Source organism: Atta cephalotes, assembly GCF_000143395.1.
Source record: "Atta cephalotes unplaced genomic scaffold scaffold00025, whole genome shotgun sequence".
In the NCBI taxonomy this organism is placed as follows: domain Eukaryota; kingdom Metazoa; phylum Arthropoda; class Insecta; order Hymenoptera; family Formicidae; genus Atta; species Atta cephalotes.
In genome coordinates this window covers 789,404-811,285 of record NW_012130089.1, presented here as the reverse complement: position 1 = coordinate 811,285, position 21,882 = coordinate 789,404, and the positions used below count along the sequence as shown (strand labels likewise).

Below are 21,882 nucleotides of genomic sequence, written 5' to 3'. Positions count from 1 at the left end.
TTTCTCTGTTCACGTTTACCGATACCTTTCGTGTTTGGTATCGTCGAAACATGATATAATATACTTAATGAAAATACTTAACCCTAAACTTGACTGATAGAGTCCATAAAATTATTAAAATTTTGTAATATTCTTTTTCGTTCGAAGTAAGGGACCGTGTGAATCGCATAGTCATAAGCGTCTAAAAATCATTGCAAAGATACGTAAAGAGGACTTGCGACTCCTCCTAATGTCGTTTTTCGAACATTTAACGCAGTTTCTCTTCTAAAATATCGTAGATATTAAATTAGAATACGCTCCGCGAACGTTGCGGCCGATGAAATCGTCGAGAAAGAAAAATAAACGCTGAATTTATTGTCGTACTGGTGAGTATCTGCTGCATTTCCTTCATATAACGTAATCTTGGATTTTCACTTCTTTAGCTTTTGCAAGTTTAGGGTTAATACACGCCGAAATAGATTCATATATTACAAATTCGGAGATTGAGTTTGATTTTCGGCTTGACTTTAACGTGTAAGGTAGATTTCTGACTTAGCGTCAAAAACATCCAATCTAATTTATTATCAAACTTCGTTAGTCCCTATTCTGCAACCGTAAATTAGATTTAATCTCCGAGACAGGCTTTTTTGTCTTTACAATGGCAATAATCCGCCGACGAAGAGCTTCGATGATTCGAACTGTCAGTGCCGCTAATCGGTCATCAAAGCTGGATTAGAAACGGATCTCTAACTTAAGATTGTCGGAGTAATCTCATACCGAATCACAACGAAGAAGCCGATGGAATTTTTTTCTAGCGTGGCAAAAGCGTCGAATTTGTCGCATAGTTTAAAAAAACGGAGCTGAAATTCAATCTCCGGTTCGGGAACGAGTAACTTCGTTCTCTTTGCCGGCAGAGTTAGCGTGTTGACGATATTGAAACTTAAATAACAAATAATAATACATGTATATTATATATATATATATTACTTCTCGTTAGTCAAACACATTACACGTACACGAACCGGGGAGATTAAATGCACAAAAAAAAATGCAGCGATTAATTCAATTCTCTCGGTTTAATCGACTCTAGAGAGTCGGGATTTGTATTGGAAACGCAAGAAACAAACGGAAAAAAAAAGAGGAAGGAACACGATAATAGTACAAAAATTACTACACTTATCTCCCGTTAGGAAAAAAGATTTCGAGTACAATTTATTTATTTGTCTTATCATGTATTGCGCTCTCCGCGATTATAACTTGCGCTTGAAGATCACACTCGGAATGTGTCAGCGATATTGTCTACAAGCGAAAGAAGCAACACACTAATCTCCCTCTCCCTCGAGTCTCCCCCGAAACGCAGGGGGTGGACCTCGTTGTTTCCCCCCCTGATCGACAAATGTGCATTCCCGAGATCGGTATCGAATAATTTCGCGAGCGTTTCGCAAATTTCGACGGTATCGAATAATTTCGCGTGCGAAAAGTACGCGGAGAGATCGCAGCGACACTTGGAGGAGGAAGGGAGTGGATCGCGAGCGATGAAGGACGAGGGAGCAGAACGAGATGGAAGAAGAGGAAGGATAAGTAGAAAAAGAAGAAGAAGAAAAAGAAGAAGAAGAAGAAGAAGACTTACATGACGAGATAATCGAAGCAACGAAGAGAACGCGTTCAGCTATAGGATTATTAGGAGTCAGCTGAAGCTGTAGATAGAACGAGGTCTTCTTTCGTCGTTTAAAAATAAAAAAAAGCTCGACTCGCACTCGACAACGTAGAACATAGGTGTTACTCTCCCATGCCCCCCTATCCAGTCCAGCTCACCCCGCCCTGTCCCCTAATTCTCCCCTTTTGCGCCAATCGCGCCGAGATCACAGTAAGGTTTAACTCCAAAGAAAGATTGTACATTACTGTATTTACACGAGGGCGATCTAGGTACCTACTTTGTTAAATTGTACGATGAGGAGTAGAGAAGCATGACGCGGCTCGAGAATCGATATCCGTCGGTGATTCTGGGACGACCATTGTGAATCCTGGGGATGAATCTTCGTAACCTTACTATATGAAACAGCGAGATAGCGAGAGAAGTCCTTACGTAGTGAATTTCTTAGACAATTTTTAAGGGTGTACAGCACAAGTTGTAGTATTCATCAACGATTTTGTAAATTGCTAATTCATCAATTTCGCCACGAATTACGAGATCTGAAAATCATCGAAGTCCTCACACCCATTGCGAGGATTTCGATGATTCCCCCTCTTGTCTTTTCTGCACTTTACAAAATATCGAGAGAACTGATTGATTTACAGTTTCGAGGTAGAAGTTAATTGGCGCTATGGTGACACCTCCGAATCGCGAAAGAAAGGACATTTTTGAGTAAAATCATAAAATAGCCAATGGGTGTCGGTCTCGAGCGGCGCGGTCACGGACCGAGCAAAAATAACTGCATAGCCTTTTCGATTTCGCTTGTCCTTTGCTTTCTCTCGGAGAGGGAAATAAAACGCCCTTCGGACGAACTATAAGAGGAATGAAAGGGTTTGTACGAATTTTGAGAATGAGAGAGAGAGAGAGAGAGAGAGAGAGAGAGAGAGAGATGAAGAACGAAAAGTAAAAATGTGTGTGAGAGTGAGAGAGAGAGATTGTGCGACGCGAGATCATTAGGCCTAGTGATCACTTAGGTCGAGAGAGATTTTAAATAATTATAAATAGATGTGGGTGCGTGATGTATGTACTCGAACTAACCCATCTCTATCGTACTGTTTTTTAACAATGGATCCCTTGGCCGGTCCGGAGACAACTCTTTCTCAACGAAGATATTCGAGTCACCGATAACTTTCGAAAAATGTACAATATTGGCAGTTGGAAAGTTGCCGATAAAGTTTCTCGATTGAGGAGAAAATTGACTCTAGATCGGTCGGGGAATCCAACACTAAAAAGCAACGTGGCAGACATGGGACGGTCCGGTGTGCATACATCATTTACTTGCATATATAAATATATATATATATATATATATACATATATTGATGCATATGTATACATAGCCGTGTAGGGAGCGAACGCGGTGAATTCTTTCTTAAACAGCTCCAGGTAGAAGAAAGTCGAGAGTTGCGAGAGAAGACTACTTGAAACGAACGAGCGAAGAGAGAGAGAGAGAGAGAGAGAGAGAGAGAGAGAGAGAGAGAGAGAGAGAGAAAGAGCGGAGAGTATCTTTATTACATATTATACATATTATACATATATAAATGAACGAGTAAAAAATAGATATAAATATATACATACATATAAATATTATAAATATAATACGGGATCGGGCAATATTGTACTTGTTAAATTCATCGTTACTGTTTATCATCGCCTATTGCGAGATTACGTACTTATTTTACGAGTATTATCCCTCTCATCCCCCTTTCCCGACCCTCCTCCCTTTATCTCGACGATTAAGTCATCGAATCTGCAGGTCTATGTGATACATTTTAAACACCTATTCACACAAACGTACACACAATAATGTATAGATTACAGGCAATTAGGTAGATAGATTACTAAGGATATGACGATTAAAGAAAAATAAAACTAACGAAGTGAAAAGGATGAGGTAAAAAAGTAAAAGAGTGCGTATGTGCGTTGCGAGAGTGAGAGTGAGAGAGAGAAAGAGAGCGAAAGAGAGATCTTACGCGAATGAGAGTAACGAGGGATGAAGAGCGTGTGAGAAGTGGAGGAAACCCGGAATTTAAAATAAAAATCATGCTCTTTGTAAAAGCGCAGAGTGTTCTGGGACTGTCGAAAGTGTTTAGCCTTAGTATAAATCAGACTGAAGGAGTGAAAATGTTTACTTTGAATACAATTTTGTGCTTGAAACAATTTCTAATATTTGAAATTATTTCATTTCAATGAAAATTTCTCGGTGAATTTGGTTTTAAGGATAAGATGAAAGAATTTATTTTGCGCCAGAATTAGTCCTAGAATTAGTATTTAATCATTTTGGAATCAAGTTCATTTCAGGTCTTAAATAACTCGTCGATTTATTAGTCGTTTCCACGTTTCGAACGAATATCCAGGATATTCGTTCGCTTAGAGAACGTCAGGTAAAAATTGACTTGAGTCAATAATAACGCGGATGATTATCTGAAATTAGAACGAGACCTTCAGCCGGAGAGACAGTCGACAGATCCAGAGGCATTCTGCATACGGAATCAATTCCATATCTTCTAAACGACAATTACGTACCTTGACATAACTAATCGCATCAACAGTTAATAACATTAAAGGAGATCGAAAGAGCTTCAGCGGAACTGCCGGCAATGTGATATGCGGCCTCATTTGCGACTAGAGGCGTAAAATTTTTGGGAATCGATGCTGTGCACGAGATCGAATCCAACTTTTACATCCGATCGGCGCCAGAATCTGTACGTTTCAATAATATACTCTTATATTAACTAAACATTTTTTTCTTTCTTAATTATTTCTTCAAAGTCTCGATGACTTTGAAATATCTGGAAAAAAAAAAGAAAAATTTGTAGCACTTTCTCCTCTTCGATCTTTGATCTCGTAGACTTCATGAAATGATAACTGATTCGAAGTACTGATTTCGCGATCGAGTCGTTAAGACTCGTTCCATTGACTGATTCCCGCTTCGAAAATGTGCGTGGAGGTGCGAGCCACCTCCTCATGTACTTATACGAGTGCGAGAGATAAATGTACTTGGGACCACCGTGCAGACGTGCAAGGTGTGATGGAGGGCTTATCTTCGAGGCATTCGTGTAATTCATACAGTAGAACGACGACGAATGTAAGACTGGTGAGGACGAGAATGAGGATCGCGGCGCATGGGAAACGCATTTGTAAATTGTAAAGTTACTGATGTAAGCAGGGAAAAAGACGGGACACGAGACCAGCTTCTCTCTTTTTAGTACCGATTATAATGTCGCTAGATGTTATTTACGATACCGTCGTATTAAAAAAAGAAAAAAAAGTTTTACTCCTCGGCAGTATCATTATAACAAATGCCTGTGTATTTTACTTCTTGGCAAATAATAAACCATTTAAGTATTAAATACGTCGTCCTGATTCCTTCGTTCGATCTCCCGCGGGATCCATCTTGTCTAAACCAAAAGAATGAAAAAAGAACTATCAACGATCCAGATAAGAAATATTGAATTTTGAAATATTGAAATATTGAATTCAATCACATTATCGAAGAATTTTTACAGCGTGACAAGTCGTCTTCTGATAAGGATCCGCTTTCCAGTAACAATCTTATCATAGTTAGAGTCTGTTAGAAGGTACGTGCATTCACAGAAACACATTTTATGTATGATATCTAATCTAAGTAAATATTACATTGCTGTTACGTGATAATAACGGAATTATTCCAAAGAGATTTTGCAAGAATCTTAGGATTTAAAAAGGAAAATGAGGCAACGGCAATAATGGAATATTATTAATTTGTTATTTTCCGGTCATATCACTTACATTAGATTAACTCATTTATAATAGATAATAAAAACGCAAACGTCTCAATGCGTAAATTAGAAAGATTTATTTTATAAATCTACAGACACAATAAATGTGTTATTATAGCAATCATAATATAAAAAAATTATAAATATTCTTGTGGAATTAATTGATTAACATACTTAACATAGAGGTTAATCTTACATAATGCATTTGCTTTTCTTCTCTTACAATAAAGAATAACCGCATTTCGCCGAATAATAGAAACGATCTGAAAATGCACTTCAAGAAAATATAGAAAATATACATCACAATACTTAAATTAAAAGCGTATATACTTATAGGTTTTAAACAAAAATTTCACTTTAATGAAACATATCTAATGAAATCTAATTGGAATCCAATTTCTCAATGTGCACCAACTTGGAGACTCTATCTATTAGATGTGCCAGGTAAGTCTTGTAATTTACAGATGCGACTGACGAACATACATGTTTTATTCTCATTTCATCCTGAAAAACGTAGAAATTATTAGAAAAAATAGTATTAAAAACTAATATGAAATAGCATTGAAAATAAGATTAACATGAAATACGATTTATACAATGATAAAAGAATGGACAATTATTGGATAAAAGAATGGAAAATTAGCAGAAAAAACTGCAAAAGGAATCTTATTAATAATAAATTATATCAATTACCTGGAAAACTTCGGATTTCGCCCTCAAAGTGAATATGAATTTCTTGAAGCTCGCTTCGCCGAATTTCTGCAAAAAGGCATCATTATCATTCTCCTTCAATTCTCCCAACTCTTGTGCCGACATTCCCAATATCTTCTCAGCATCTTCACTAAAGGCAGTTATCCAGCGATTGCCTGTTGCATCCACTATATTCATCTGAAAATTATTATAATAATAAACCAAAAAGAAAATACTTTCAAATATAATGAATAAAAAGGATGCGAAGATAATACATACACTTGCCAGTAAGCGATAAATGGAATTTGGGTAGTCCCTGTTACATTTCTCGCATCTAAAGACTCCAGTAGATTGATCGATCAACTGAAATTAACTCACATTGAAGCTTGGAAATATGACAAAATTTTTTTCTCGTAAATATATCGTATACTATTTACCTTTTTCTTACAACTTTCTACCGGACATGCCTTATAGATTGCATTTTCCACGCGGATCATATTAATAGTCGCCACCACCGTAAACGAATCTGCAAGATTCATTTTCTCTCCCAATCGAGCTTCAGTTGCCTCTTCAAAAGTGTACAATGGCGCGTTGAAATCACCACCTCCGCCTGCTTTAGACAATGATTTTATGTTCTCCGAATGGCCAACTGCAGTGTACCATCCGCGCAATCTGAAATATATATTGTAATACATTATATAAATAGTATATTACTAACCTTATGTAAGTATATATCTCCAAGCAGAAATTTAAAAAAAATTAATGTTAAAAATTACATACAGATAAAAAATAAAGCCATTTATCTCTAGTACGAATAAATTTTAATTGTAATTAAAAAGTTAAAAGTATTATCTTAATTAAGAGTCAGTTTGAATATACCTGTGTGCTTCAGGAAGATCAGGATCCTTTTCAAATACAGAGGAATGTAAAAGAGACAAGTTCTTTCCACCATTAAATTCACCCACGCGCGCTCCCTTAATGGCTATGATCGGATTATTCGAACCATCAAAGTCTTCGGCCTGCTTACCCCATAATGTAACGCATATCTAACAGAAAATTCATTTATTTCTGCCCAAAACAGCAAAATTTTAAAATCTGATGTATCAATAAATCACTTACCATCGTACCACTGTCATCGACGATATTAATATCTCTCTTTAAAAGTTCTCGGCCAGTAGTTCGCTGTATAATTTGTTGTATATCGTTGAAAGTTGTAACGACACCCAAGATATCTATTATGTGTGAACATATTATTAAATAATTTTCAAATTACATATAAATCTTTTTTTTCTTATATAAAATTTAAGATTATTATTTATTATTGTATTTATTATTGTAGTAAAACTTTAATACAAAGCAGTTACTAATTGATACTTAAATAATTTTAGAAATAAGATAAAAATAAATAACAAAATGCAAAGTAATATAAATGCTAATAATTGATATATATAAATTAGCCTCAGAAAATTATTAAGAATACAATGAAAAAATTATTTCATTGATGAAACTAATGTTCAAGATTTAATAAAATATTAACTGTTATAAAAATATTACATTACCTAATAAGTCATTTTTCTCTTTGCTTTCTATTTGACTTATGGGACAGAAGTCAAACTGTAATGTTGGAATATTATCGCTGTTTTCGTGGCAAGGTATAATCTCCGTATCGCCAGTCATAGTCATCTCATAATCATTTTTCAACGTGCAAAATTGTTTGTTCGCTGCCTTCAGTGTGCACCGTGAGATATAATATACATTTCCAGTCTACATAAACAAAACGATCAATAGTTTTTGATCCATTGTAGAAAAAAATTTGCATACCATTACTAATTTTAGTAATTTTAGTATAAAAAAATATATACCTCTATCATGTCATAGAACTTTTCACATTGATCTCTAAATGCAGTGCATCGAATTTCGCCACTTTCATCAATTAGATCCATGGAGAAGAGCTTACCTTCTCCGCGCGAGTTGCTCCATGTTTTGATCGGAGATTTATTGGTCACACGAACCTTGATCACCCATCTATTAAACACATATTATCATTATTCTTTTTTCTTCAGCATCACACATGTATAAAGTATATTTCGACATCTAGAAATATGTCCGTTTTCTATACTTGAATTAGTATACATTGTTGAAATTTCAAATAAATAATATTTAATATTTGGCTAAGGAAAGTTTTAATGTAAAGTTGAATGCAAGAATAAAAAACAGATTCATAGTTTATATAGAATCGAACTCTCTTTCTTTCTCACTTGTTTTGATAAGGGCTTAATGCTGCGATCGGCGTAGTGTATATGTCAGAAGAAGCTTGACAATTTGAAGTAACATTTCTGGTTGAACCATCTATAAATAACAAAAATTTTGTTACATATCAAAGTATCACAAATCCAAGTTGATTGACAATTTATTTTAAATACTGTTGACACACATTAACAATATACTTACTTTGATAATGTGCAGTTGTAGCCTTAGACGTACATGTAGATGTAGATGTAGACGTAGATTCAGGTTCTGATTTCATTTCTATATTAGTCGGATTACCTATTTTGTTTCCAACTTGATTGCCAGGAACCAATACTTCAATACCCAGTATCAACATAACACGTCTAATAGAACAAAATTTGATTTATTTATATACTTAATTATATACTTATTTATAAACTTGAATTATTTATGTACTTAAATGCATAAATACTTTTCTTTGCCGCTGTTGTTCACTGAACTCATGTGATAGTTGGTTATTTTACAGATCGCATAATCATTCAAAATGTTCTCTGTGATCAGATTGTTCAGTTGAGTAGCCAACATTGTGAATGAGTTTAATTTCTGTCCATCGGATATCAGCAATCTGAATCGATCAGTAGCAGAACCATCTTTATTAACATTTCTCGGCAATTTCTTGTAACCCTGTAAAATTACACACATTATTTAAGACTCTGTTTTCTAAAAAAAACTGTAAGATAGAATCCTTGCAATTAAGTTAAAGTCTGTGAAGAAACTTAACCTTTTGTACATACAATTTGGTCAATCATACATTTCCTATACATTTCTTTTATTTGAAATATATGTATATGTAAGAATCAATTTTTTTTTAAACGATTTATTACGAAACGAAAATTAACCCAAAATATAGATACCTGTCGTGTATAATAAAAGTAATTCTTGACAATAAAAATGAGTTTAAAACAATAGATACATATCACGACTCATGTTACATTAGAATATGACAAATTTCAATCTATAATCCAAATAAAAACGATAGGAGCAGCATCACTTCCCTAACCTGGATGTTGCTGGCTATAAGTCATGCTTTCAAAACATTTTCGATTCGCAAAGATATAACTGATCATATTCTATCGAATTATTTCCGCACTCACCAATATTTGGAGAACTGGATTATCGATATCTACGCCTCGCATGATTTTCTGAAACGATAAAATCTTAATGTTAAACAATACAACGCAATATATAGAAACTTCGAAAAACTTACCTCCAATGCTCCTTCTGTTAAATTGTACATGATTGCGATTTATTATTATCAACACGGCCGTAAGAATTATCAAAATAGAGAGCTTTCGCAAAAAAAATTTCAAATCTTGATGATCATGCACGATAATATCTGTCTCTCTTCACCCTTTATTATGTTATACTATTTCCCGCCGAATAGATGACATTGGGTGTATTCAGAACGATATCGCTCACTGAGCGCTCAATAAGTTTTTCCTATCATCTAATTGGTATATTCCATTAGATCTTAAAATTTGGAGCTCAGTGAGCAGTTGTTGTTTTGAATGCATCCATTGGCTGCGTTCAATGATGCGCTGTCGTGGGTATTATTATTCTCATATAGGAATGTTTGTGCACGTATCGCTGATACGCTGATGTGAAAGCAGCGAATAAGGTGCCATTACATGCAAGCGTTGAGCGTCGAGCATCTGTGCAGAAGATTATTGCTGATTACTGCGCAAAAATTTGAATCTCCAGACACCTGCGTAATAATCTTTTGCGCAGTTTCTTGACGCAAAATGATAAATTATAAGAGGTTATGTTTTGATATACATTATCCTAACATATAATGCTTAAAATTTATATTTATTTACATTAAATAGTGTAAACTACAAGATTCCACTATTAGTATATCTCGTACATTAAATTCAATTACAGTAAAATTATTAAACATATCACTACGCATGCTCTGACGCTCGACGCTGATGCTGCCATGTAAAGACACCTTATGAAACTGTAAAATACGGCAGCTTATGCATGCACACAACACTCCCTTGTGGGAATAATTCCTACAACAGCGTATTATTGGCTGCATTAGTCGTATTCAGGGTATCAATCATGAAACTTTATTCTTAGGATGGAAAGTGAAAATTTTTACCATTGAAATTAATGGGGAAAATTTTCTCTTTTCATCCTAGGGATAAAGTTTCGAAATATATAGTACACGTAACATATACTATAGTATATAGTATATAGTAAAATCTTCGAAGTTTTGGAACGTAACACAAGAATCACCCGTATTCATAATCCTTTCTTATTTTAAGACTGGAGGAAGCTTCCATGAAGGATTTCTCGATTCTTCAAGACTTTCTTGTTTCATAAACTAATCTCAAGTCTGCCTTCCCGAAGGAAGGAATATTTTAGGAATTTTAGTAACCTACTGAAGACAACATAATATATAATATATGCAAACCTAATATCATAAATTATGAATAATAAAGATTATAAAGGCATTGTTGATTAAATAAAATCGTGATTAAGTATTTTGCAACAATAATGGACAAAAATGAAACCAATAGCGAATTTGAGTGGACGCTTATTGCGCACTGATGCACATTAAAACTATATGTTTATAAATAAACATAGAAATTAATTGTGAAATACGCAATACATTTTATTGCACTGTTAGATAATATAATATAAAATATGTATTTTATAATTCGAAATATTTGCATTTTATTTTTATACTCAAATTAAATTAGTGTACGACTTTAATAAACATCAGTGCTTCCAATCGAATTCGCCATAATGCTTAATATATGAAGGAGAAAATGTTTTTGAAGGAGTTTATTTCCGAAAAAAAGCAATCAAAAATAATTATCGATGTGTCAGATTTAAATTAAAAGCCATCGAAAATAAAAAAACTAGTATGACAAATTAAATTTGGAGATTTGCTTGATTATGAAGGCTACATCTGTTCCTCAAGGAAACTCATAACCTACCTTGAGAAAAGAAAGCTAATAAGGCTCCTTGTTTGATCAAGGAAGATTTATGAAATATGAAATGAAGAACAAGGAATCCTCAAGGAATTCTCAAGAAAGAATTATGAATACGGATATATGAATACGGATATAAGGCCCAATTGCACCAACATTACTTTGACTTTAAGTAAGATTTAAAACTATCTCTGCCTTGCTTTAAAGCGAAAGAGAGACAGACAGAGTTTTAAGCCTTGCTTAAAGTCAAAATAACGTTGGTGCAATCAGGTCAAACGTTTGTTGATGATTGTCGCTATCGTTAACTAGCGATAGCCAATGGCAGGACCGGAAAGAAAGCACGACATTGGTTGTCGTTAGTTAACAATAGCGACAATTATCGACAAAACATTTAAAAAATAAAACGGAGAACCAATGGAACAAAATTGAAATGAATTCCAAAATTATTCAATTATTCTTTAGATTTCTATTATATTTTATAGGAAAAACGGAATAATTCCGACTTGTTTCATTGATAAGTATCTAATTGTGCAACTGCAAGAACTATTCTTCAAGATCTAAAGGTGCATTCACCGTACGGAAAAACAGAAAACGAAAAAACAGCAGCCAATCAAAACTCGCGCTGGTAGTCTACAATTTCGGCTTTATGTACTACTTACTACCAGCACGAGTTCTGATTGGCTTTCTGCTTTTCCGTCAAGGTATACCCTAAAAGTACGCACCCTAAAAGTATAGTCCAATCATCGCGAAAAAATCGTCAAATAGTAACTAAGGCATTATAAACGTGAATATTCGCATTTTTACTCCTTCCCCACTCCTTGCTCTATTCCGCCGCTGAGCTGAGAAGGTTATGGTCGTTACGGTTGTTATAGCTTCTAAGATGTTGGAAACTTGTAGCTTTGTATTTATGTACTATATTTCCGCACCTTGAAATTTTATCATAAAATTAAGAGACGAAAAAAAAGATGTAAAAAAACTGAAATATTATATATTAATTAAGGAAAAAAAATTTATAAAATGCCTTATTGCGATAAACTGTCAATCAATGATCAATAGATCAGAAAAAGGTATTCGATTATTTAAATTTTCTGCGAATAATATTCATCGACAACTTGCTATTGTTGTAAAATAAATACATGACTTGTGAATAAATATCACTATACTTCTTTGCAGATGAAAAATTTCAATCTTTTTCTTTAAATTGACATACATATTTGACACCTTATCTAGATATAATTTGAACGCCAAACACTCTTCAGATCTTAATATTACGATAAATATTCAACTGATTTTGAGAGCAAAAATGGAATGAAAGGAGCTATAAAATTTCAAGCAGCAAATACAAATTATAACTTGTAATAATCATAATCCATCACAACTCATGGATGAAATGGGAATAAAGCAAGGAATGGGAAAAGAAATAAAAAAATGATGGACGCGAATACTTATTGTTTCTAGTGCTCTACAGTAACATAAAATAAATGTTCTGCTGAACGCAGCCATTGGATGCATTCAATACTATAACTGAGCTCTTGCTAAAATTGGCCAATCACCTTTGAGTATTCCCTTCTTACAGTCGAATGGGAGGAGAATACTCGACTGTGATAAATAAATTCTTTTTTCTTTTTAATTTTTTTAAAGGTTACGGTTACAGCCAATATAAACGCTCCCTAAGTGCTCTTGTTTGGTCATTATTTTTAGATCTAACCTAGAAATATGCCAATCAGAGCAAGAGCTCACTGAGCGCTCACTGAGTGGTGTAATACTGAATGCACTCATCGCTTAATGCTTCTATGTAATAATACCTTAATATAAAGTCATTAGATTAACAAAGTAGGAGAAAATTCATTGAAAATTCACTTAGCATTTGGAGTCAAAATGGTGTCGAACTATTCTAACCTAATTTTATTAAAAGATCAGAAATCTATATAGGAGTCTAGAAGAAGAAGAAGAACCTGATATTATTAGGAACTCCGCACAAAAAGGAACAAAGAATAGAGAATAAGAATTTCAACCTATCAGAAATCATTGTGGAATACTCAGTTTCAATTTAGGTTGAAATTCTTGTTCTTTGTTCCCTATTCCTTTTATTGTGCGGAACCCCTTATTATCGAAAATACCGATTGCTGCGTTGAAAAACCGCAGCGAAAGTGACTGAAGTTTTGAATAATCACGCATTATGGAGCCAAAATGGAGCGGCAATTCACGATACTTTGTAAATCTAGTGACTTTACGGCTGCTTTTTCATGCTAACGCTCGATGCTCATTTTCAGCGTTAAAACAGGTCACGTAATCAAAATTGATGCTTGGTATTCGTCAATTTTCACGAGATCTGTGACGCTCGAATCGAGCGTCGAGGGTCGGCATGAAAATGCAGCCTAATATAAACACGTGCGTCGCCGGAAGTTATCTCTGCACTCTGTTGCTCTTCGTCTGCGCACCGGAAACCCGGCACAAGAAATCGCCGTGACGCAATCATTTCCCTCGCGCCGTACTTGCCGTATTCATCACGTTGTATTTATCTCGTAGTTTTCTGCCATCAACTTTTTTCCAATATGAACGGCATCGTAAGAAGCGCGTTTCGCGCCACGGCACTTCGCGGTGTGTTGTCGTCTTCGTGCGGTAGCAACAACAGCGGCCAACCTATTAGGGCTCTGTGGAACATGTGTAGTCACCGGCAGATCGCCGAGATCACGCCTCTCATTTCCATGCCTGAACTGCATGATCTCCGCGCTCAAAGATGTTACAGCACCAAAGGTATCGACTCATTGACGAGTGTCTTGTCTGTCGAGTAGACCATGCGTTGGTCGTTTCCGTGACAGGGCTCGCTTGCGCTTTTATTGATTTCCATGTTTATGAAAAGAGATGTTCAATTCGGAAACAGAAATGTTTTAAGTACTAATTGTGACTTGAAGTATACTCTTTTTTTCTCTTTTATTAAATAGCAGTTAAGTTTTCTTTAAGTTTTCTCAAGTCTGATGACTGTAGGCTGATGCATTTGAAAAATTTATTAGATATGCTTTGTAGGTAAACTTCATACTTTTCATCTTCCTTTTTCTCTAACGTATTTACCTGTTCAAAGAATATAATATACAGGGCTATAAAGAACAGATATGAAGTCTTATAATTTGTAAATATTAATTAGTTTTTTCTGAGTATACAGATTTCATCGTTTTTAAAATTCTATTTAATTTTGTACACTGTACAATTTAATCTTTTTTAAGTATGACAATCTAAAATTATACCAAAAACCAAGATTTTTTGTTTTGTATATAGAAATATGTAATTTTATATAATTTTATTTGTTTATTTTACTAATTATATTTTTTTTTATCAGCGGAGAAGGAATTAGTGGAATTTTTGGCTGAGGAGATAGTAGCTGAAAAGAAGGCACAAAAATTAAAAATGATACCAACAACATTAGATGGCTTTTCAGTATCCCTTAATGGTGCCGAAGTTAATCTTGAAAAGAAAGACGGCACTGATACGTAAGAAAATTTTGTTATATTGATATATGGATTTAAAGTGTTGATTTATCTGATTTACAATATTCTTTTCCAGTATCTATATTTCATTTAATGTGAACCATACAGTAGATGCAGATTCTGAAACAGAAATGAATACTAATAGCAACAGTGTAGACATTGGCGAAATGAAGAGCAAACCAAACTTTACAGTAGATATAGTGAGAGGCAATCAGACTCTAGGTTTTTCATGTTCTTTCAACAATCAAGTTGGTGCATCAGGTTCTGATGATAATTATAGTAAGCAGATGATAATTATAGTTAACATTTGCAATAAATAAACGATTTGTTAGATTGTTTATATTATTCATTTTTCAAATTTTAATTTTTAATTTGTATTATTAATTTTTTTTTGCAGATGACATATTTGGCATCGATGAAATCACACTGTATGAAGGCAACCACAATGAAAAGGTGTACTCCGTAGCTGGTGAAATCATCGATGGGGTAAATATGATTTTCAAAGAGGCAAGGAATTATTATCCTGTCTCTATATCTCTGTAATTATTTTATGTAAAAATTAGTACAACTAAATATATTATAGTTTAATAATTAAATATATTATTACAGTTATTTTGACATATAGTATAAATATTAAAAGTCCAAAATAAAAAAATATTTGGATTTTAAATTTATCTCTCTGCTTTATAGACTATTGCTTTAATATATACTTCAAAGTTTGAGTCAAAAATTAAAGAAGTTAAAATACATATCAATTTGCATAAAGATTAAATATATCTCCAAAGTGTTGAGTACAAAACAGCTTATATCAAGGCTGTTTTGATTATTGATCTTTGGAAAATCATTAACGTTCTTATAAAATTAACTCGTGATCTTTTATCATGTGTTCATCGAAATAAGAATGTGACATGTTTTATTCTCTAACTCTTTCGTTGATATATTTTCTTAATTCTCTCTTTTCCAGATCTGATTATTTCTGTAACTAAGATATAAAATACATTCTAGATAAATTAGATTGTTATTTTTTTATTATATATTAGAAATCAGCTTAAATTAAATACTATTTATTTATTTTGCAGTATCTGTATGATCTACTGATGAACTACCTCGAAGAGAAAGGTATCTCAAATGAATTTGCAGAGAAACTGATTGAGTTGAGCACAAGCTATGAGCATACAGCCTACGTCAGTTTATTGGAGGGTTTATCAAAGTTCACATCCGGAAAGTAATTCTAGGAATTAATATTAAGATGCTATAAGATTGTCTGCGATTCTCATAACAATGTAGTTCGTAAGAATTGTTAATAAAATTATGTGCTGACGCGTATTTTTACTGATTAATTTCCAAGCATTCAAACAAAATGGATTATATTAGAATCATAATGATAACTTCATTTTTGTTTTATTATGTAAAAAGAAAATGTTCCCTGTTACGAATAAACTAAAACTGTATTAAATTAGAACCAGAATTTTTATCTCCCAGATATTTTATCAGACTTTATAGTCATTAAGATAATTCTTGTATTTTTTACTTCCCTTTGTCTCTACTTATTTTAATGTTTTATCTTAAATATTTTACTTCTTACAATATATGATTTGTTATATTCTCATTTCTTCTCTTTTTTTTTAAATTCAATATCTTTCATACATTTATTTTCGCTTGTTCTCTCGCGCTTTGTTTCAAATCTCAAATAAGATTTATTCAACAATAAGAAAAGAAGATTCATGATAAACGCAATCGAAGAAAAGGAACCGAAAAGAAAAGCAGGAAGACAGAAAGGAAGGGGGGATTAGCAGCAGTTTCACGATTCGTCACTGATACGGATCGCAGGCAGCGGGATGGTAAGATGGACCAAAATGGACGCAATTGGATGAAGAGAGACTTGGGGAGGCTCGTGGACACGGCGATGGCGTAGGTAGTTGTCCGCCAAGCGCAAAGTCCTCGCGACCGTCGTCGTCGCCGTCGCCTTCGCGTGAGTCCTCGTCCTGAGAATGTCGTGCCGTAATCCCGACAACCTCATGATGAACACGAGCGATGACGAGAGCTTCGACTACCTGTTCAAAATCGTCCTAATCGGCGACTGTGGCACAGGCAAGACTTGCGTGGTACAGCGCTTCAGGTCCGGAACATTTGTTGAGCGCCACGGCAACACCATCGGCGTCGACTTCACTATGAAGACTGTGCTCATAGACGGCAAGAGAGTGAAGGTGCACCGCATTCCACATGCATTCGCGTCAAACTTGAAGCTTAACCTATGCTCCGATTGCGTTATCAACACACTTCTATAGAATTTCTTGTCAGAAATCTGTGATTATCAGTACTCCGCAGTACTCTGTGTTTATGTTTTTTTTTTCTATTACTAGAATGTTTACTATATAAGTTTGTTTTTTATTATTGCTGGATTGGACTAGAATTGTCTTTATCTCTCTCTTGCCAAATTTCAAAAATATATCTATTTTACTTTAAATGTATACTATGTAGTTCATTTATAAAAATACAGACTTGATAAAATGAACTAACATAATAATAAATAAATAAGTGTACATCATCATTCTGATTTCAACAGAAAAAGGAGAGAAAACATGAAAAAGAATAGAGTTAAAAGATAGAAAAAAATTTGTAATTAATAAAAAATTATGTAAGACATATAAATAGATGTATAAATAGACTGCTGTGTCGTCTGTGTTTGGATTATATAGTTCAATTTGAGATTGAGTTTTTTTCTAACGAAAATTTGTATGCTTAAATTACAAATTTCTATGTAAAATATCTTATTGAAGATAATCCTTGAGGCAAAATCTGATAGATTTTTATATAATCTAAAATAATACTGTAATCTGTTTGAATTCATAGATTATAATTATTAATATAGATAGTGATTATTAATATACTTAAAATCATAATAATTACTGGAACTCTTATTCTGTTATTGACAGTTACAAATATGGGATACTGCAGGACAGGAAAGATTTCGAACAATAACACAGAGTTACTATAGATCTGCAAATGGAGTAATCGTAGGTATGTAACTAATTGTGTGAATCTTTATATTTCATATTATGCAATTGTTTTTTTTTATTAACATATAGTGTACTATTAATTTTAAAGAATAATTTAAAAATTAGTTTAATAAAAAAATTAATGGGAATTATACTAATTTTAAAATTAATGGGAATTATACTAGTTTGTTAGGGCAATAGAATTGTTTTTTGTTGTTTATTATTTTTATTATCTGAAAAAATTATATTACTATGGCATTATTCTAATAAGCAATACTCGATTATTTTAGTTTACGATATTACGAAGCGATCGACGTTTTTAAGTTTACAACGTTGGGTGGAAGAAGTCCGGAGGTATTCGTCGTCGCATGTGCTACTGGTATTAGTTGGTATGATCATTTTATGTGTATTGTAATAATTATTATGCTGTAATGATTACATTGCATAATGACTTAATTTCTATGCATTTTTTGCTTTGCAGGTAATAAATGTGATTTGGAGGATTTACGTGAGGTGAAAAAAATAGAAGCTGAAGCCTTATGCCAATACCTGCCGGAAGTTTTGCACGTAGTGGAGACCTCAGCCAAAGATAATACAAATATAGATTCCATCTTTTTTTATCTGGCATCGGAACTTAAGGTAAATCCATTTTTCTACATCGCGCATAAAGTACTTAAATAATTTTAAAAAATAAACGCATTATTTGTTTTTAGAGACGACACGATAATCGCCAAATTAGCGCGAGTGAGGAAGAAGTGGTGAAACTCGGTGTCGGTCGAAATTTATCTTCTTGTTCAGGTTGTTCTTACAAAATATTCTAAATTTTTTAACATATTCGATGCGCTGGGTGAAAATTTTCATAAGCTGAGTGTCCAGTGATAGATAAGATAAAAGGCAGTCGACGATTATGATATCGTACAATTTCGTCTGCACATACATTTTAATGTTACTATTCTTGAAATAATAATTGAAAAATTAGAAATTATGTGCCTCAGTATTATATACCAAAAATATCGAAAGATTTCCCTAAAACATCATATGAATCTTATCTTTTTACAAAAATTTTACTGCCTTTTATCTTTTATCTCTTATTGTAGCCCGATACAAAGTAGACTTAGAAATTACACGTGTCCAACGTAATTCTATCCATACAATAGAAAGATATTCAGGTGCCAAATTCAAGATATTATTTTTCTATTCGCGCGGATTGGAATAGTAGCTATTATATATCTTATCTCGGGAGACATGAATCTCGCAATAAAGATCTAATTTTTAGAGTAAAAGATAGATCATTTCTACTCCAAAAACTGGCTGTTCCAAGAAGAATACATTTGTATATTTTTATATGCGATTTAACAAAAATACACACAAATATACACTTGCGCACACATATTGACAATATTGCGACTTTACAATATTGCGACCTGAAAAGATCTTAGAGTATCTAGTGCCTTAAAATTCATATTTTCATACGCACATATTATATTTGCAGGAGATTTAAATTGCGAGTGGTAACTTAATGTGTTTTTTTTTATTTATTTTATTTATTTGCACGTGCGAACATTGTTACGGCGAATGTGAAGTTTGACCTCCCAATCGCCAAGCACCAATTAGAAGCTGTAAATACTAATTCACAATCGCATTCTCATTGTGCATTTTGCACTAAAAACGATCGTCTAATACTTGCGATCTTTGTTAAATTGAATAATTCAATAATTATTAAATAATTCGAACTTAATTCAAACATAATTTATATAATAATTCAGATTCGCATTCGACGTTGAAGGGCAATGGGAATGCGAGCAAGTATGTAGAATGCGTTTTGTTTAAACAAACGCTATTGTTATTTGTGAACAGATATAACGAATCTCTATTACTGCTTAATAAATCGTAATATATTTTTTTGATACTTATGTTGCGTGTATTCTCTCGAAATACTCATTGCGAATGCAAATTATGTTTTTGATAAGATAAAATACTAAAACCTCACATAGTAAGATACGTAAAACCTTAGAGAATATATCCAAGTTAAGTGTTCTTTCGCGAATTTAGATTACTAGAGTATAATTTTTGAAAAAAATATAGATATATATTTTAACATAAATAAACGAAGAAGACAATATTCGAAGCGAATCAAAGTGAATAAAAAATTTTATTAGACAAGACAAAAGAATGTACATATCCGTTTTTAATAAATTTCTTGTTAATAAATATAATTAGATATGAAATTGTCTGAACTGTGTGCAAAAAAAGGATATTGTACGAAACATAATTTTATAAGTTTAAAATATTACAATTGTGCGCCGAAATAATACACAAAATACTGTCTCGCAAGACTGATCAAGTGTTTCAAAATTGCGTACACAAAATTGTGTTAGAAGCTTGTTATAAAATAAATTTTACTTAGTCTATTGAGAATAAAATTTGATATTTCGTCTCCTTTTCGTTGTATAAAAACTTAAGAAATTTTTTTAAATACTTGATTAATTTTGCGAGCAATTGTACCATACGAGAAGTAATTGAAAATATTTATTATACTATATGTATATGTAGAGACAATTAAAAAAATATTTTTCTTTAAAATACATGATGTTTAGTATATTGATTTTAGTTAACAGGGGTTTATGTATTACATTTGATATATTTGAGATACAAGAAGTAATTGCTTTAGCTTTGCATAAATGTATATTGATTCCAAAGATAACTCACTCTGTATTATAAATTGTAATTCGATAATTGTTAAAATATGTTTATAGAGACAATATATAAAAACTAATTATCTTTTAATGAGAAGTTTTTTGCAACAAAATCAATTTAATTATATAAATATTTATTCATGTCAATTATTATTCAATTTATATGAAATTGTATATACGAAATTTATTCAGACAATTGTTAATTTCAATGTGAATTAGCATGCTGTAAGTGTATATGAATAACATGTACACGCATTAATATTAAAAGATCATAAAATGCTAATTAATATTCACTCCTTTTTATTGCATCAAAATAATATTATAAATTTAATAACTATATTAAACAAAATGAAGCGAGGTAGAGAAGACAATTCTAGTTGATAACATAATTCAGATATATTACCGACGTTTAAAATTGACTATAAATTCACAAAGATTAATTTGAAATTAAATCTTAAATATCACAAATGTTTTGTTGCTTGTACGTTAATTCATTCATCATATTGAAAGTTTGGACAACTATTAATATTAGCATAAATGTATAAACATTTTATTTTTATTCTTGTATAAAAACAATCTTATGTAAAGGCACTTTATAATGTTATAACTTTATAATGGTTTTACATTATAAGTAGTATCTGCTCACGTGGCTTGAAATTCTAAAAATATAATATAATTTTTGCATTTAAAATTAGATATACATATTGAAGAAAGAAAAGGCAAAGATTCTGAATGCAAAAAATATCAGCAACGCGAACAGATCTAATATCGTTGTTGTTATGTAAATATAAAGCTACGAATGATAATAGTTAAATTTCGGCAAATTGTAGACATCTTTGAAAATATTTTTAATTGACAATGTAAGGAGAGAATGTTGCAAAATAGTTATATAATATTTTATTTTACAAATCAACAAAGAAGCTATAATAGTTTCGATCTAAATATCCTTTCTATCAAAATATTTTCTGTTAAAATCACAAAGTGCCTGAGATTCTTATACTTGATATTTGCTATGCGTGATTTAATATACATATATAAAAATTCTTTGTTTATTATATTTCTTAAAGAATTATATGATTATAAATTGCTATTATTATTTTTATGATTTTAAAATCATATTAAAGAATAAATTTGTGATAAATATTACTGCGATAAAAAACAATATATTAATGTATATCGAGATAAAAAAAATGATCAAAAAAGATTTGATTTCTTGATAGGAAGACACTTCATTCAACGATAAATAATCATAATATCAATAAGTATGTGTTACCAATGTAACTATATAAATTTTTGTGTGTGTGTGTGTGTGTGTGTGTGTGTGTGTGTGTGTGTGTGTGTGTGTGTGTGT

The 21,882-nt window shown here is 32.5% G+C and overlaps 3 protein-coding genes across 3 annotated transcripts; 2 read left to right on the top strand and 1 right to left on the bottom strand.

Annotated features, from left to right (window-relative positions):
• Positions 1–5,485: 5,485 nt before the first annotated feature.
• On the bottom strand, positions 5,486–9,649 carry LOC105620230 (replication protein A 70 kDa DNA-binding subunit). The gene is made up of 13 exons (XM_012201735.1): positions 9,620–9,649; positions 9,507–9,554; positions 8,825–9,036; positions 8,575–8,735; positions 8,382–8,472; positions 7,986–8,148; positions 7,683–7,887; positions 7,243–7,355; positions 7,003–7,169; positions 6,561–6,795; positions 6,403–6,486; positions 6,127–6,321; positions 5,486–5,937 (listed from the first exon to the last, which is right to left on the bottom strand). Exons 1-13 carry the CDS (start codon positions 9,647–9,649, stop codon positions 5,815–5,817), a joined length of 1,827 nt encoding a protein of 608 aa, XP_012057125.1. The 3' UTR covers positions 5,486–5,814.
• A 4,257-nt stretch (positions 9,650–13,906) lies between these two features.
• On the top strand, positions 13,907–16,065 carry LOC105620229 (complement component 1 Q subcomponent-binding protein, mitochondrial). The gene is made up of 5 exons (XM_012201734.1): positions 13,907–14,108; positions 14,689–14,839; positions 14,913–15,115; positions 15,234–15,322; positions 15,916–16,065. The coding sequence occupies exons 1-5, from the start codon at positions 13,907–13,909 to the stop codon at positions 16,063–16,065; spliced, it is 795 nt and encodes a 264-aa protein (XP_012057124.1).
• Positions 16,066–16,827: 762 nt separating this feature from the next.
• LOC105620228 (putative Rab-43-like protein ENSP00000330714) lies at positions 16,828–18,656 on the top strand. The gene is made up of 5 exons (XM_012201733.1): positions 16,828–17,043; positions 17,773–17,857; positions 18,126–18,224; positions 18,317–18,474; positions 18,549–18,656. The coding sequence occupies exons 1-5, from the start codon at positions 16,828–16,830 to the stop codon at positions 18,654–18,656; spliced, it is 666 nt and encodes a 221-aa protein (XP_012057123.1).
• The last annotated feature ends 3,226 nt before the right edge of the window (positions 18,657–21,882 follow it).